Source organism: Psammomys obesus, unplaced genomic scaffold (assembly GCF_907164565.1).
Source record: "Psammomys obesus unplaced genomic scaffold, mPsaObe1.curated_primary_1811, whole genome shotgun sequence".
NCBI classification, from domain to species: Eukaryota; Metazoa; Chordata; class Mammalia; order Rodentia; family Muridae; genus Psammomys; species Psammomys obesus.
The window spans coordinates 2,201,530-2,219,177 of record NW_026591450.1 but is presented as its reverse complement, the minus strand read 5'-3'; the positions used below and the strand labels follow the sequence as shown (position 1 = coordinate 2,219,177).

At 42.1% G+C, this 17,648-nt stretch overlaps 1 protein-coding gene across 1 annotated transcript in view; it reads right to left on the bottom strand.

Moving 5' to 3' along the window:
• L3mbtl4 (L3MBTL histone methyl-lysine binding protein 4) overlaps positions 1–17,648 on the bottom strand; it is a 344,610-nt gene that overhangs the window by 176,824 nt on the left and 150,138 nt on the right. The window contains exon 11 of the mRNA XM_055610122.1: positions 14,538–14,652. Within this exon, the coding sequence (XP_055466097.1) occupies positions 14,538–14,652 (115 nt within the window). The remainder of the gene's footprint in view (positions 1–14,537; positions 14,653–17,648) is intronic.

Genomic DNA, 17,648 nt, shown 5'->3' with positions numbered 1-17,648 from the left:
ATATATATATATATATATATATATATATATATATATATATATATATACACACACTTACACATACACATATACATTGTATACACATATACCTGTAAGTATGATGACATTTAAGAGTAAGGGGATATTACAAATTGAATTTGAGATACTTGTCCATTCAAATACACCTCGGCATTTCAAAGTAGAGAACTTATGCCTGATTTACTATTTACTATTTACTAACTATTCAAATACACAAAATTAGGCTTTCGATATTACAGAACAGTATAGGCCTTCATTGAAGTGTGTCTAAACCCTTCAGAAAGTCTCCGCTGCAGCTGCATGGTGGGACAGAATTCTGAGATGCCCTGCACACTGGTTTATTTGTGATTTACTTGTGCCAGTTCCTTATAGAAAGAGCTGTTCGCTGCTCGCCTGATGTCCTTTCCTTTCTGCAGACTTCCTCTTGGTTTTCTCCCTTGTCTGCAGAAACGTTCCACTATATTGCCCCACTAGTTTGTTTTTAGTTTTGTTGTCTGTGTTGTGAAATTCAGAAGCCTCCTGTTAAAACCAGCGCCAGAGCCAGGCAGCGGCATGCCTGAGACCCTAACATTAGGGTCAATAGATGGGAGGATCCTGCCAGGGTAGAGGCCAGATGGCCTGCATGGTGAGCTCCAGGACAGAACAGCCACATGGATACAGTTTGTGTCAAAGCACAGCCATGAATAAACCAACCCAGTGTCCAGGGTCTGCTTCTCTGCTCTCTTCTAGAAGCTCTGCACTTCAATGTCTTATCGTTCAAGCTGGCAATGTGTTTCCAGTTAATCTATGCATACAATGGAAGGGTCTAATTTAATTTTCTCCATGGAGAATATTTGGAATGGTTTCTGATGGAATCTTCTCTCTATCATGCATGTATATATGTATGTATAGAGAATATATCATACACACACACACACACACACACACACACACAGATGATAATGCAATTAACAAAGAGACACTAACTTTATCCCTTCCAATCTGGATGTCTTTAATTTCTTGTCTTCCACTGATTGCTCTGGCTCTGTCTTTGAGCAACATGCTGAATAAAAGTGTTGAATGCAGGCAGTTTTTTTTGTTTGTTTGTTTGTTTCTAATCTTAGTATGATTTTGGCTGTGGGCTTGTCACAATGACTTTTTTTTTATGTTGAGGACCTCTTCTTCTGTGTCTAGTTCACGGAGAGTATTTCTGTCCACAAAGTATGTTGAATTTTGTCAAAGGCATTTTCTGTATCTACGGACATTACCACCTGGTGCCTGTCCCTTATTCAGTTCATAAAGTATATCAAATTCATTGATCTGCCCATGTTGGTACCATTCTTGAAATTCACAGACCAGTCTTACTTAAATGTGCTATTGAATCCAGCATTTTTGACATTTTGTAGAGAAGCTTTGCATTTTTGTTTTTCAGGAATTCCTGACCCTCACATTTCTATCCTTTTAGTAACTGTGTCTGGTTTCAGCATCAGGATGAGTCTGGCCTTGTAGGGTGAGTGTGAAAGTACGGTCTCCCTTTCAATTGTGTGTGTATGTATGTATGCAATCATGCATGTATGCATTTATGTATGTATTTACATATGCATGTATGCATGCATGTGTGTATATGTTTGTAAATATATAGTGTATGCAAAAACACACAGACACACAGACAAAGAAAGGGACATAAATCGAGCTATTAAGTAGGTCAAGGTTTGAGTGGATTATTCCAAGCTATGAAAGTCAGAGACCTTCACATCCCTCCTGGGTTTCACAATGTTTCTCAAGTATGAGCAGTCTCCTGTGCTTAGGATACTCCTATGTTTTAATATGTTGCCGTCTGCCTGTAGCCTGCCTCTCACCTCTTCCTAATGACGTCACCTTATCCTCCAAGGTGCCCATGGTCCAGCTGGATGGTTGGGCACGCTGAGGTAGGCTTCTCACTGATTGTGACTAGACAGGCTTTTGCAGTACTTGCTGAATTTAGAACCTAACACTGGGATAAGCTGTGGAGTAGCAGCTTAGTCTAGTTTATTGGATTTTTTTTTCTGGCTGTCGGTATTATAATATCGTTTGGTGGGAGGTTACATAAAAGATTCCTCTCCTTGTCTAATGACTTCCATCACAAAACAAGTGCATGGCAATAAAAAGGAGAATGATGACTTCAAAGCAAATCATGGAGGACGTTTCTGTCAATCTAAGAAACATAAACTGCATATTAAAGGACGAAAACTTACATAACCAGATTTCTCTTATTCAGCTTTACCATTTGTTAGGACAATAAAAGCTTTTAATGCTCAGAAAAGCAGCAGAGGAGAGCAGCAATAAGGAGAGACGTAGTACGTAAAGGGACTAATGTCTTGCTGGAAAGGGTCTACGGTGCAGCGCAGACCAAGTGATATTCCCACCACCACTGCCTTAATGACCTTCCTCTCTTTGGTGCTCACAGAAGCGAGATTGAGTATAGAGAACCTGTGACGAGGTCTGAGTGCAGGCAACATAACATAGCAAGACTCTTCAGAATGCCAGGAGATGTGTGAGTGACAGCAGAAGCCTGGGAAGCTGGGGGTCAAGTCTAGTGAAACATCTCAGAAGTGGTGGAGTGGCTATGGCTGTTCCGAGTGGCTCTGAGGTTCGCGGACATGTCAATCCTGGCAATGTCTCACAGGGTCTATCTCTTGGTAGCTGTTGCTGCTGCATGGTCACGTGCACAAAGCCACCACCCTAAAGACCTGTGTGCTAAGCCTCTCTTCTAATTACAGATGCCCTATGTGGAGCTTTCAAGCCTGCTAACAAAAAGAAATTCTAAATTTTACTTTCTTATGTCTAAGGAGTATCAAAGCATTCTTGGAAAAAAGTAAGTCAAAAGCACAGTTACTAAATATGCACCACAATTTTCAATTTCTTTGTCTCCCCTCCCTGTTCTCTGTATTCTAGGTTTGTATGATTTCAACTTCATCCTTCTTGTTTACTTAAAATGCTGAATAACAAAACACATCAGCAATATACAGCTCTTTTCCATGTAGAGAGCATGTTTCTTTTCATTAAAAACATGTGCTTCTATGTTTATCTCTATGAGTCATTTAAGGATACATCTATTTGTAAAACAAGCTGTCAAGTGCTAGCTACTTTTCCTAATACCAAGAAAGACAAAAGAACAAAAGGTTTTGTGGAAGATTAACCACCACTCAGCTTGCCTTGAAAACAACCCTAGGGTTGCTCTTCCTCTTCTTCCCAACTCTGAAAGAACACACTCCAGTTACTTAGGGGAGGCAGTTTCTCGCCTCAGCACTAAACACCACAGTGGCCATACAATAGGCTCTGTGTATCAACTGACCACGGAAGTGCCGGCCTACACAATGGTATGGGTATGTGCTCATGAGAGAGACAAGAATCGTTATCTTCCCAACCCACGGTTTCCTGTCACAGAAGCTGTGTCTCATGGGCATTTTCAAGTTCTAGCCCAGCAATCAATACAGTAGAGATTTACAGTTTATGTATCCAGGCGTGGCCTGCTCCCCTGGGTTGCATCACCAGCAGTCAATCAATGCCTCTATCCTGGAGGCCTCCATTATTAGGCTCTATGAGGATTTGGAGAAAGGAATACAATCCCTGATTAAGCCTCTTTCCTTTTCCTTTATGCCATTTATAGGGTTTTTTTAAATATATTTTTATATTAATTGCAGTTTATTCACTTTGTATCCCAGCTGTAGCCCACTCCCTTATTCCCTCCCAATCCCAACCTCCCTCCATCATCTCCTTCCAAGCCTCTCCAAGTCCACTGATAATGGAGGGCCTCCTCCCCTTCCATCTGACCCTAGCCTATCAGGTCTCATCAGGACTGTCTGCATTGTCCTCCTCTGTGTCCTGGCATGGCTGCTCCCACCTTCAGGGGAAGGTGGTCAAAAGCCAGCCACTGAGTTCATGTCAGAGACAGTCCCTGTTCCCATTATTAGGGAACCCACTTAGATACTGGGGTGCCATGGGCTACATATGAGCAAGGGTTCTAGGTAATATCTATGAATGGACCTTTGTTGGAGTATCAGTCTCAGAAAAGACCCCTGTGCCCAGATATTTTGGTGGTATTGCTCTCCTTGTGGAGCTCCTGTCCTCTCCATGTCTTACTATCTCTTCCTTCTTTGATAAAATTCCCTGCACTCTGCCCAAAGTTTGGTTATGAGTCTCAGCATCTGCTTCGATACCCTGCTGGGCAGAGTCTTTCAGAAGCCCTCTGTGGTGGGCTCCCGTTCTGTTTCTTGTTTTCTCCTTCTTCCAGTGTTCATCCTGTTTGTCTTTCTGAGTAAGGGTAAAAGTCTCCCTGAGAATCCTCTCCAACTCAAGACCTCATGTGTGTGTGTGCCACATGCTTGACCTCTGTAAATCCATGGCTGAACCTGAGGCATAACTGGGACAAATGTGCTAGATCTGACTGTCCTTCCACCCACGTCAGGACTCTCAGAAGTTAGTGTCTATTCTGCTTTCAACACTCACAGAGCTGGTCTACACATGTCATAACCAAGGCTAGCCCTCCAGTGCCTCTTAACTTTTAACAGAGACTGAGAGCAAGTAAAGTCATCTAGCTGTGGGGAGGGAGTCCTCTGCCAAATTATTCTGAGGCATCCCTGGAAGTCCAGGACCACGTTTAGAACAAAGTGAATTCTGTTCTCACACTTCCAGGAGGCAGACACTGAATAATCTCTTTACCAACAAACATTTAAAACAGATAATATCATTAAGACTGTAAGCACATTTTGCAATGTATTATTTTTTTCCTGATAAGTCTATCATGTCAATCTGTAATTAGGGACTTCTGAAATAGCTAACTTTTAAAGTACAATATGCTTGTAATTGTCTATTAAGTCAATGAGTACTCAGGGACTCCTAAAGCTGCTGATTACTTTCTTGCTGTGTTTTGGAAGAACAAGGACTTCCAGAAAGAGTCCTACAGTTCTCTTTAAAATAGACCAGATTTGAAAATGAGCTGATACCTGGCTAGGTTAGCAACTTACATTTCTACAGGAATGGCCTCAGCCATCAGTGTATTTTGTTGTCCCATATGTGGACTGTAATCAGGCCGACTTCTATTTCAAAATCCAGGCAAATTTTCTATTCTTCAGAGTCCCAAGCGCTTGTTAGAGAGAGCTTTATTAATTGTTCATTTCTTAATCAACTGTCAGTATTTTATCTCACTTAACAGGATACATCACGGGCCAGACCATATGGTATATTTTCAAGTCATTCTGTCATTTTATTTTTGTCTGCAGTGTAATGAACCAAAATTGAACCTTTTATCAAGCTATGTTCTATGATGTTCATTTATGCTTAATAGTTACACTGATTAGTTCTGTTCCCCATGTTCCTAACATAAACGGCAGAGGCTATATGTATTATCATTATAGTTCATGCTAGTATTATACTAGCACACACTTTTATTTCATAATGATACTTTATTTCACTGGCGTTGTAATCAAGCTTTGTAATTACTTCTAAATATAAATCAAACAGAAGCTAAAGAACAATGACAAGATTATTTAGGCAGGGAATCAGGAAATCTTGATTTTCTGCCTGCCAGTTTCCCATTTGTGAAAATGTCATCCCTCAGTCATGGGAGCTGTCTGCCCCTTGCTTGTCCTAGGAGGCTTGATTAGACTAAAACCTGTAGCCACAGCCAAAGAAGTCACTCGACCACAGGCAAACATGGACGCACATACTGGCAATCCTAGCTCTCGAGAGCCTGAGACAGGGGGAATCACAGTTTGAGGCCATCTTGATCTTCATGTATAGCCTAATTCAAAGAATATAAAGGGGGGAGGATGGGAGGGAGAAGAAGGAAAGAAAAAGAATGGAGGTTACAGTGAGAACCCAAGGTGGCCTCTAAGATCAAAGTCTTTTGGTCACAAGCGATTATTCAATTCTTAGATGAAGTGTAGGTATTCATCTGGGGATGCTAAGATCAAGGGCAAACACTGGCACAACACCCACTGTTTCCCACTCCGGAAGTGTTAGTGTGAGCAGGAAGGCTTCTCTAAGAAGACCGATCAGAATGAATTCTTAGAAATGAGAGTCATCCATTAGAGGAGCAAACAAACCATGTCAGATATAGGAGACAGTACAGCCAAATGATCTCGGGGTAATCTCTGCTCAAGAAACTGCAACAACAGGCAAGACACGGAAGGAAAGAAAAGGGGGTCAGAGGCATGAACTTCCATACTGATCTCTTCTCTCTCACCTCATCTACATTCTCACTTACCTCTCTTTTGCTGGCACTAAAGCAGGCACCCAGTTACAACCGCAGAGTCCCTAAATGAGCCTGGTGACATTGTTTCTGTTGATAATCCGTTTCATATGGTATCAGGGTAGCTCTATATCTCTAGGAAACGGTCCCCCCCACCGGCTCCACCCATATGCAGCAGGCTATTGGACAAGCCAATGAGCCTGTGACCATCCTGCTGCTTTGACACAACCAAGATGGCTATGGAGGGGTCCCAGACATTCCATTATTCCTCAGAGAGAGGACAGACAGTTCCTGAGACCTAATAGGTGAGAAGTCTGGGACCAAGAGCAAAGTCCTCACAGAGAGATGCTTAGGGACTGGAGCAAACAGCTAGGGATCATTCTGTGTGGACAGACTGTCTTGAGGCATGACTCCAGAGTATTGTCCAAAGGTCTCTGGAAGACTCTCCTTCATGGGAAGGAAGAGGTTAGACATTTCCATGGAACAAGCCCCTAGCCTTTGAGCTGCTGGCTACCATTCATCCCTGCTGATGTTGCCTGAAGATGCAAACCTACCTACCCTTCAATCAGCTGAGATCTGACTTGTAACCCTTAAAACAGCTAAATAACCTATCCCCTGCTGGGTGTGGTAGTGGGGAAGGAAGGGAGGAAAGGAAGGAGGGAGAGACAGAAAGAGAGAAACCGTAGAGAGAGAGATGTGCCTGTTCACAAAGGACCACATGTAGGGTTCAGGGCAGGGCAGGGCATACAGTTTAACACAGTCTGTCATACATTTCTGTGTAAACTAGTTCCCGTACTTCTAGAGTGAATGACTATAGCATCACTGGCAATTTTATGTTCTACATCTGTGTCTTTGGTAACTCTCAAGGCCAAAGTACCTTTTCTAGGTTGGCTGAGATTTTTCTGGGAAGATGGATCAAATAATCTCTCGTGTCTGTGTAATGTTATACTCACACCAAGAGAGAAACTTTGATTGTTTTTTTGTTTGTTTCTTTGTTTTGTTGTTGTTTTGTTTGTTTTAGTTTTATGTTATTGTTGTTGTTTTGCTTTCAATATGGGAACGTAAGAAACAAGAGGCAAGCCTTAGCTGATGTGATGGCCCTCACACAGAATGCTTCAGAACATTCTCTGGGGCTTTTGGGGAAGGAATAGTACTGTCATGACAGTAGGTGCTCAAGCACATCATTTCACATCCCACTAGATCCTGACACGGGGTGCGGGCTGTTTATCATTCCAGAACAAATACTTTATGCACACTCCGATGAGAGCATCTGATAGCTGCCAGGTGGTAGCCCACATCTGCATGTAATCAAAGCAACCAAGCTTTCCATCTCAACTTTTATAGGCAAGCTGTCTCAGCGCCTTTTTATTGTCTGTTTTTAGTCGGACCTGAAAACATTGCAAACAAGTTTCATACGACATCTTTTATTTCGTTTAACTCTGCTTCACCAGGACTTTTTTTTTTTTTTTTTTTGCTTCTTGGTTCTTTCCTAAGATTTATTTCTCTCTTTCAAACTGTATGTATGTTTGTGTGTGGGCATGTTCAAATGAGTACAAGAGCCTGCAGGTCTGCCATGATGGGTAGTCATTAGCCTTGTACCATGACACTGGATTGTAAAGAACATCATTCTCAGTGCTCAAATGTTAGGTACGATTAGTGCTAGGAACAAGGAACAGACTCAACACGGAAGGCGAGGAGCCATAAGCATAGGCCAAGAAGGGAGGTGCCAGGAGGCCCAAGGAAGGCTCATTGCCTAAAGCAGAGATGAAGGAGAGATGAAGAATGTGCCTGTGGTAGAGTGGTCGTCTGCCACATGCACGGCACCAAGGGCACAAGAGGGAGAAGGGGACAGAGAAGGAAGAAAGGAGGTGGAGCCCCAGATAAAGGCTGGTCCTGGCCCTTTTATCTGAGAACAAGAATTGTTTGAACAAATAGGTGGCCATACTCTTCTTTGACCCTTGATATTCATAATGTATTCTGATTCTTATTAGAAAGTAGTAAAATCAGTTCTCAGCTGAATTCAGTTTATAGAATTTGCTTATCATCTGCCTGAATCAATTATTAATTCTAAAGGCTTAGACTTGTCCTAAGTGTTAATCAATATCCACTCAATGATCAGCAAGTACTTTTGTCACAGTACAATTTTAACAAACAGTATAGGAGGGAAACATATCTTACTATAAACAAGGCAGAGGGAATCTGGTGAACACCTACCCACTTATAGGTGTGCCCACTCACACACACTTACATACCCACCCACACACACACAGACTCAAACACACCCAATAAATAGAAGGTAACCCTGGGTGTCCCTGGATCCCCTGTGAACCATGCTTTTGGGAGATGGAAAGCAAGTGTTATGCAACCCCATGCTGCACATGGGAAGCAGAAAAGCTTTAGCCTGTAGGAAGGAAACTGAATTAACACTACATAGTAGTCAATGAGGTGAAAAGGTGGGAAAAGCCAGATTCTGGAAGAAGACATAGAAATGGGTTCCAAACAGCACATTCAGGACATGGGCAAGGACCGTGTCCTGGGAAGGGGCACGGCTGGCATTCATGACATTCACAATGGCTCTTGTGAAGATGGAATGAGCATTTATCACTCAGCTTTCCAAATGACTGTCTAGTGTTAGGTCACTCTTGCAAGATAACCCAAGTGTGAGTGTCGGTGATCCGACTCCTGGCCGAGGGAGGCAACATCTGTGCCAGGACCCACATCTGTGACATGACTACCCACTGGTATCAAAGACATCTGGGAGCCTTGCAAGGGGCACCGAGAAAGTCAAAGTATAACCAAATTGTATTCCGTCTTGGCTCATTCTGCAATGAGATTGAATGACACTAGCAAAATGGAAACAAAAGGGGCTATCATTTATTTAGAAAGTTCTAAAATTTTAATAAATTCTCATAAAATGTGTATGAGAATTGAGGAGCTTGGATTTTGTTTATGCTTGGTCAGTTTCCTTCTTGAGAGACTGTCTTTTGTCCAGGTGCATATGTCTGAACTCAGCTTGGCAACTTCCTACAGGCCCCTCCTGGTCCAACCCAGCAGCATACTTCTCAGTCTTTAAACAACATTTTTTTTAATTTAACTTTTATTAATTACACTTCATTCATTTTGTATCCCCCCCATAAGCCCCTTCCTCCTCCCCTCCCGGTCCCACCCTCCCCCCTCCTTTCTGCATGTATGCCCCTCCCCAAGTCCACTGATTGGGGAGGTCCTCCTCTCCTTCTTTCTGATCTTAGTCTATCAGTTCTCATCAGAAGTGGCTGCGTTGTCAGGGTTCTAGGTTATCTCCATGAATAGTCCTTGGTTGGAGTATGTCTCTGGGAAGTTTCCTGTGTTCAAATTTTCTTGTTCTGTTGCTCTCCTTGTGGAGTTCCTGTCCTCTCCAGCTCTTACTATTTCCCACTTCTTACATAAAATTCCATTCACTCTGCTCGTCAGTTGGCCATCAGGCTCAGCATCTGCTTTCACAGTCTGCATGGCAGAGGCTTTCAGAGGCCCTCTGTGGCACCATTTTTAAACATCAGCAGCTCTGACTGAGTGTTCGCTATAGGCGGCTATAGGGCCTTCTTTATTCTCATTCCATTCATTTGGAAAGTGTATCCACTTTACACATAACATCTTAGCTCACTGAACATAAAACATTTATATATATTTATATACATATATATATGCTGAAAATACACATATATATGTATATATACATATATGTGTATATAGCATATACGGAAGCACTCGTTTTCCTCTTTGTTTCTTAGGCATTTATTGTAATACTAGTACAGATGGCTGGAAGGGAGAATATACTCATAAAGAAGAGAGCAGTACTACAAACAGTTCAGAACAATCCAATATTGCTGGCAAGCTATTTGATATGGTGTCTTTAGAAACTTCACAAACTTAAAGTAATAATGTAGATGGCATCGGAGTCAAATTTTAACTCTTTAAATTATGTGATGTCTAAGATTTTCCCTAAGTTTAAACTTTAAAAAGTCTTTGCAATGTTTGGAAAAAAAAGCATGAATACTGCATATAATACAGTACATAAGATAGCTGTTGACTCATACACATAAGACAGTGGAATGTAAAAATGATTTGAGCTAATTGTAGTGTCACAGGTCTTTAATATTTGAAGGAGGATCTCTGTGAGTTCAAGTCCAGCCTGGTCTGCATAGCAAGCCAAAACAACATAGTGAGACCCTGTCTCAAAAAATTATCTTTTTTTTCTATTTAATTTAAATTTTATTTAAAATGAAGACAATTTAATCATCATATAATGTCATATATTTTAACACTTAAAAATAAACATAAAATCTATTTTTATAACAAACTAGGCATGCATTAGCATTTTTCTCTTATAGTCTAGAAATGAACTTTTTTCTTTTTTTTAATTTTTATTTAATTTTATTTTTTCTTATCAGTTACATTTTATTAACTCTGTATCCCAGCCGTGTCCCGCTCCCTCATTCCTTCCTAATCCCACCCTCCCTCCCTCATCTCCACAGTGCCCCTTGCCAAGTCCACTGATTGGGGAGGACCTCCTCCCCATTCATCTGATCCTGTTTTATCAGTTATCTTCAGGACTGGCTGCGAAGCCCTTCTCTGTGGCCTAAGAGGACTGCTCCTCCCTTAGGGGGTAGGGAGGTCAAAGAGCCAGTCATTGAGTTCCTGTTAGAAATAGTTCTTGTTCCTCTCACTATGAGAAACCAATTGTTTACTGAGCTACCACAGGTTACATCTGAGCAGAGGTTCTAGCTATGGCAATTGTGTCTTCATATTATTAATCTAATATGAGAGAACCCAGGATTCAAAGCTATGTTTGTTTCACTTTTGCCTAAATTTTCTTTTTTTAATTAAATTTATTTTTTATATTAATTACAGTTTATTCACTTTGTATCCCAGCTGTAGCCCTCTCCCAGGGTCAGATGGAAGGGGAGGAGGACCTCCTCTATCAGTGGACTTGGAAAGGGGCATGGGAGGAGATGAGAGAGAGAGGGTGGGATTGGGAGGTGGCTTAGGATTCCAAAAATTATCTTAAAGTAGAAATGTCACTAAAATATCTCAAAATTAATGCTAGTCGGGTGACTTTATCTGTTCACAGAGGATATATACTGTGTGTGGATTTTGTTTTGTGAAATGCAATGATTTTTATCTGATTGCCAAGAATATCAGATACCTAGAGGCCTGAAGGTATGGTTTGAATTATATAAATACATTCATACATAAGACATGACTATCTAGGGTTGCTTTTATAAACCATGTTTGGGAATATAAACTGCCGATCAAGAGCAGATACTGACTCTGTCCTACAGGGGCAGCAGACACTAGTAGAAGGCAGCATCTTTGCAAAGCAAGCTGGACACAGAGAACAAGCACAGAGAGGCGATATGTCATCTTCAGATGCCTAGGTTACACTCAGTGAGTCCATCTGGCAGAGGTCAGCATGTTAGGAGGAAGATGTGCCAGGCTACGGTGTGGCATTGAGAGGAGGGCTGGTTTAATACAAAGGAGCTCGAAGCCCAGATGAGACGGGACACCAAGACTGAAGGCACGAGGGTCCACGCCACCTAGTTCAGGAAAGAAATGGGACGAGCCAGCCATAAACTCATAGACACATGACATGTCTGAGCCTCACACTGGTGCTGTTGCAGGAAACAAACCAACTATTTGTTCCTGCTTTCCAGTTGAAAAGACTTCCATGTTAAAGAACAGGATTAGATCGTAGTAGAGATGGAGAAAGACAGCAGAGAGCTGTGGATGTCTGCAGATGTGTTTTTTTTTTTCACAGCAGGGGCAAGGACAGCACCATTAAACCACTTTGTAAGCAAGTCTTAACCTTTAGATATCAAAAATCAATAAGACATAAATACTTCTGCCGTGTCAGTCTGATGCTAGAGATAGCAAATATACAATAAACTATATCAGCAATGATTAATATGAAAATCCATAAAAAATAACAGGAAATCTTCAGCAAGGAAAGACGGCCCAATTGCAGTTGACCCTCCCCCCAAATTCTAGAGCTTCAAATCAGCTGAGTATGAAAAATAAGAAATACAGGAAACACGTGATGTTGTCAGCAACCCCCAGAAGTATGGTTTTCTTCAGAAAACAGACAAATTAAAATTACTTAGGAAAACTCTAGTCATGTTAATTTTGGCTTGTTCTCAAATTTCAAAGCCTTGGTAATTTCCATTCTTATATTAAAATTGAAAATCATCATGTGAAACTGAGGCAGAACTCCACAGTCATGCGGCAGAGTAAAAGACAGACAGTGAGCATCAGAGACAGACTAGGGAAGGAGGTGGACAACTGGAGAGAAGGAACGTTACAGCTAACCTCCCGTATAAGCCAGGGAGCTTTTGAAGTGGTATGTGTATATGAATCTCCTTTCACAGTATACATTTACAAAATCTAAAATATTCTACTATTTGCCTTGTGGATGAGGAAACCAAGGCACAAGAGGACACATAGGTAAGTCAGCAGCCTATTTAATATACCTGAACACTGTGACTCAGTTTACACCTCTGTAATAGCCAGAGGGTTTCACCTAGAACTTCTGCTTGCAGAGAACAGAGCAAATTCTGAGAATCATGCAGAACTGAGGCAGAACTCCACAGTTCAGTTGAAGACTGTTAAAGACAGACAGTGAGCGTCCGAGACAGACTGGGGGAGCCAGCAGAGTGAACAGCGGGCGATGGCTGGATCAACTTGTGGGCTACAGAAACAGCAAAGAAGTCAACTTCCAAATGATGGTGGTAAGAAGAGGGAGCAAGAGACAGAGGCAGCATCAGTGGAAAAGCAAGGTGCTGCCATGGGTGGAGCTACAGTTTGATGCAGACTCAGGGTGCATATTACCCTTGTGGATGCAGGAGCTGCAGGGGAGCTTGACAAAGGAGAGTGAGCAGGGCGAGGTGGAGGAGAGACAGCTTCCCGACCCCGGTGATGCTGGCCCACCCCTCTCCAGGCTGGTGCCCTTCTTAAGAAGATCACTGGCGGAGGAGTAGGTGCTGGGGTGTGGAGTAGAGAAAGAATGAGAAGGAGGATGGGGGCAGGAGTACGAGTACTTGTGTTCAAATCCCTAACCCCGATGTCTAAAAAGACAGGCATGGTTGCACCGAGCAGGGGAGTTGGGGGAGGATATCTCATTGGCTAGCCAGTCTAGCTCAAAGGTTCCAGTTCAGGTCAGTGAGACCTTATTTCAAGGCAGCGAGGCAGAGAGCCATTGAGAAGACACCCAGTCTCCTCCTCTAGTCTCTACACGCATAAGCACATCCACCTAACACTCACATACATACAACACACACACACTCACACCACACACGTCACATAATACAAACACACACACACACACACACACACACATTCATGCCACGCTATACATGCCACACACACACATCACAGAGCATTTGCTTGCACAAAATTGGTAAGTCCCCCGGGCAAGGATTTTAATGATTTTTGTTGAATTTGAGAAACCCAGCACACTGTAAAACAGTCAAAACTGTTTTTGTCAGTCAGACTGACAAAACGCAGCACACTGTCAAGCATGTGGTGAGGCTCAGGCACCATCGACATTCCACCGGTTCAACGACAGACACCCCCATTATTAACAGCCTAACAGCCGGGCTTCACCTTAAGAAGCTGAAGGATGGAAGGGGAACCAGCAAGGAGAGGAAACAAATGAAAGAATGGAGCGTGTTGGAACTGGTGATTAGCCACGCCAGCCTAATCGGGTCAGAGGACTCCCTCAGACAGAATAAGGTATTCTAGTCAGAGGCTCATTAGAATTTAGAATGCTTAATTTCCCCCTTAGCTGTAAGTGGCTAGGAAAGCAGAAATAACACAGAGCCCAATAAAACAGAACGCTCCTTCACTCTCATTTTTAAAATTGCTAGAGTTTAAAATATTTAATATATTTTTATAAAAAAAATAAAATTTGTTGTGTAAGATAAGATTAACACAAGGTGCTTAAAAATCGATCAGACTTTTATGACAAAAATTAGATAGATTTAGAAACTCTGGCTCAGTTCTTCAAGCCAAATGTAGAAAAGAAGAATTGCTTCGGGAAACATGAGAATTATTTCTTAGTGACTCTTACCGCTCATCTGTTTAAAGCCTGTCCTCTGAGGCCTACTTGGGAGTAACTCTGAATAATTGTGGATTTCAGAGCAGCTACAGTGGTGATTAATCAATTCACCTATCTATTACCTAGCTTTCAAATGACTGTAATGACATAAATAAGCAACATTGGGCGTGGAATTCAGGGTTAGTGATTCTAAGCAGCAACAAAGAGCGAACTGCTTACCATACGGGACTTCCAGGGGGTGCCCTGTCCTGTGACACCACCTGATGGGGTGAATGTCAGGGCTCTCGGCATCTGTCCAGTAGTCGTACTTATGGTCCCAGCCATCAAAGTGGATCTGTTGAAAAGCATTTCGAGGAATTACTATTTTGCGATTACAATATCACTATTCCTTCGCTGAAATATTTGAAAACCCACTTCTGACGCTGAAATTGAAGTGGCACCGAGCACACCTAGCCACCGAAGCGATATTTTAAATGCGCTATCAGACAACTTCCTACCAAAGGCAAGAAAGGCTCCTGCAACAAAATCTTCAGGTAAATTAAATAGGCAGGAAAGTAAAAATTTTGTCAGAAATTGACTGAAAATGGGAGAAGTAATGCCAATGTGTGTCCTCAGTTAAGACAACGCTGGAATGATGAAAAAGGGACACTTCTTATCTTCAATGACTGTCCTGTAGCCATGACAAACACCATGTCACAGTCTCAGAAATGTCCTTCACTGGCTGACACCTTTACAAGCCTGATTCTGATGATAAGTGCATAAATCAAAACACAGAGAAGCAATCGATCCCTCAGTCCTCACAAACGAGCAGAGACTCCCAGTGTACACTTGGGGCAATCAGAGAAGGCAAATTGCCGGGGCCCGGGAAGGCACTCAGTGGTAGAGCACTTACTTAGCAAGAATAAGGCCTGAGTTTAGTTTGCAGGGCACACACACACACACAAACACACGTGTGTGCATGCACAGGTATTCCTGGATAGAAAGACTGTTGAAGGACAGGGTGCGGGAGCTCTTGTTGACAGGAAGAGACCAGAAACCCACTCGGCGTGCAAGCTTACTTATTATCATCTTGTAGTTTATTTATTAAACAGAGTCATCTGTTTGCACATTCATACACACATATGCACACAAACACACACATGTGCACACACATATGTATAAGAAATTAAAATTTCAACAACTTATGAAATAAAAATTAAATATTTCTTGGATATAAAAAACAATGTTATAAAGCATGTCTTCAGGATGATAAAGTGAATTTTGTATGAAGTAAAGCAACAAATAACTCCACTATTCTCTTATGTCTTTTCTTCCTTTTATTGGCAGCTAAATAGAGAATACACAATTTTTAATGCAAAACTGTCATTTATGCCAGGCGTTATGGTACACGCTTATTATCCATCTACCTTAGACACTAGGGTAGGAGGGGTGCAAGTTCAAGGCCAGCCTGGACAATTTAATGAGACTCTGCCTCACAATAAAACGTAAAAGGAGAGCCAGTGGTTATGACCCAGTGGTCCTATTATATAATGGCTTGGTGAATATTTGGCATGTGTGAGGCCCTAGGTCCTCAGTCCTGAAAAAAGAAACATTAACATGCTAGAGGTCTAGAATCACAAAGAAATCCACAGAAACATGAACTAGATCCTATACATGTGTGTGTATGTGTGTGTATGTGTGTGTGTGTGTGTGTGTGTGTATGTGTGTGTGCGTGTGTGTGTGTATGTATGTATGTACGTATGTATATAGAAGTCTCAATACTTTTTCTCAAGTGTCTTTTCTAAGCACATGCTTTTCAAAGTGTGGTCCTCAGGCCTATGACTCAGCACCAGCTGGGCATGTGTTAGACATGCAGATTCCTGGATCCCCCTCAACTCTCTGAACCAAAAACTCTGCTGCGAGGGACCTTGCTGTGTGGACAGTATTCTAGATGCTGCACGTTGATGCTGCGGCTTGAGAACCAATGACTGAGGAACAATTTTCAAGATATAATTCTGTGTGTGCTTAAGTGTGCACGTGTTCATCTGTGTGTATTCAAGATTTTGCTGATGGGCAAACGTGTTTATATGCATGTTCGCATAGGCATCCAAAGTCAATGTCCAGTGTTTTCTTCAGTTGCTCTCCATTTGCTTCATGAGACAGTCGCTCTTAATGATTCTGGAACTCACTCATTCTGCTAGACCAGCTAGCTAACAAGAGTCAGAGATCCTCCTAACTCCCCTCCCCAGTGCCGGGCTTTCAGGCACACACTTCTGGTCTTGGCTTTTATGGGGGTGTTGAGGATCAAACTCAGGTCCTCGTGATTCTATGGCAAGCAGTTTATCACCATGTCATCTCCCTACCAGACCTGAGCTTCCAGCCATTGCAGAATGCCCTTTCATGCAAAAACTACACATTTGGACAATGTGTACACCATTACAGGGGTGGCTGTGTTGTGTTGACTATTTAGTTATTTTGGGTTTCTGAGACAGGGTCTTGGTATACATAGGATGGCATTGAAATCTACATAGCCTAGTTGGGCTTGAACACCAAATCTCAGCCTTCCAAGTGCTGGGATTACAGGCATGCACTAGCACTACCACACATAGCCACACACACACACACACACACACACACACACACACACACACACTGGAATATCTAAGTAAAACAAGGCATTCTAAGTGAGCCTTTAATGTCTGCCTTATGGAATTTCCCTGCTTTCAATCCAAGTCAGACTATTATTAGGCACAATAGACATACAGTGAGGAGGACACACTGGCACCAGTCCAGAGTTGAACAAGCAGGGGGAAGTTTAAGGACACAATGAAGGAGAAGAAACAGCCACACAAATAAAAGTTTTCAGGGAATACCAACAAGATCTTGGTCAAAGATGAGACTACATACTTGTAGTTTGAGACGTCAAGAGGTCAGGCAAAGTCTGTGGCACACAGAAACATAAGAGACCACATGTTACTTTTGGTGCAGAGGCCAGTGGTGGATAGTCTTTAATCATATTTTCAGAATTTGACTGAGCCACTGAAGCCACAGTACTTGGAGAAAGAACTAAAATAAATGCTACTCTAGACTAACCCACATGAACAGGGTAAAGCCAAGAGCCAACACGTAAAAGACTCACAAAGAGCTAGCTGCCTGATAACACCTCCTTTAAAAAAATAATCCCATTGTTCACCCCAACACTCACAAAATCCAATATGCAATGCAATTATTAGATATGAGAGTAAGCAGCTGAACCTAAGCAATGATCAGCTTATAAAGAAGCATCCAGTAGATACAAACTGAGATGACCCAGACAAGAGCATTAAAGTTCCAGTTAAAATATTTTCAAGA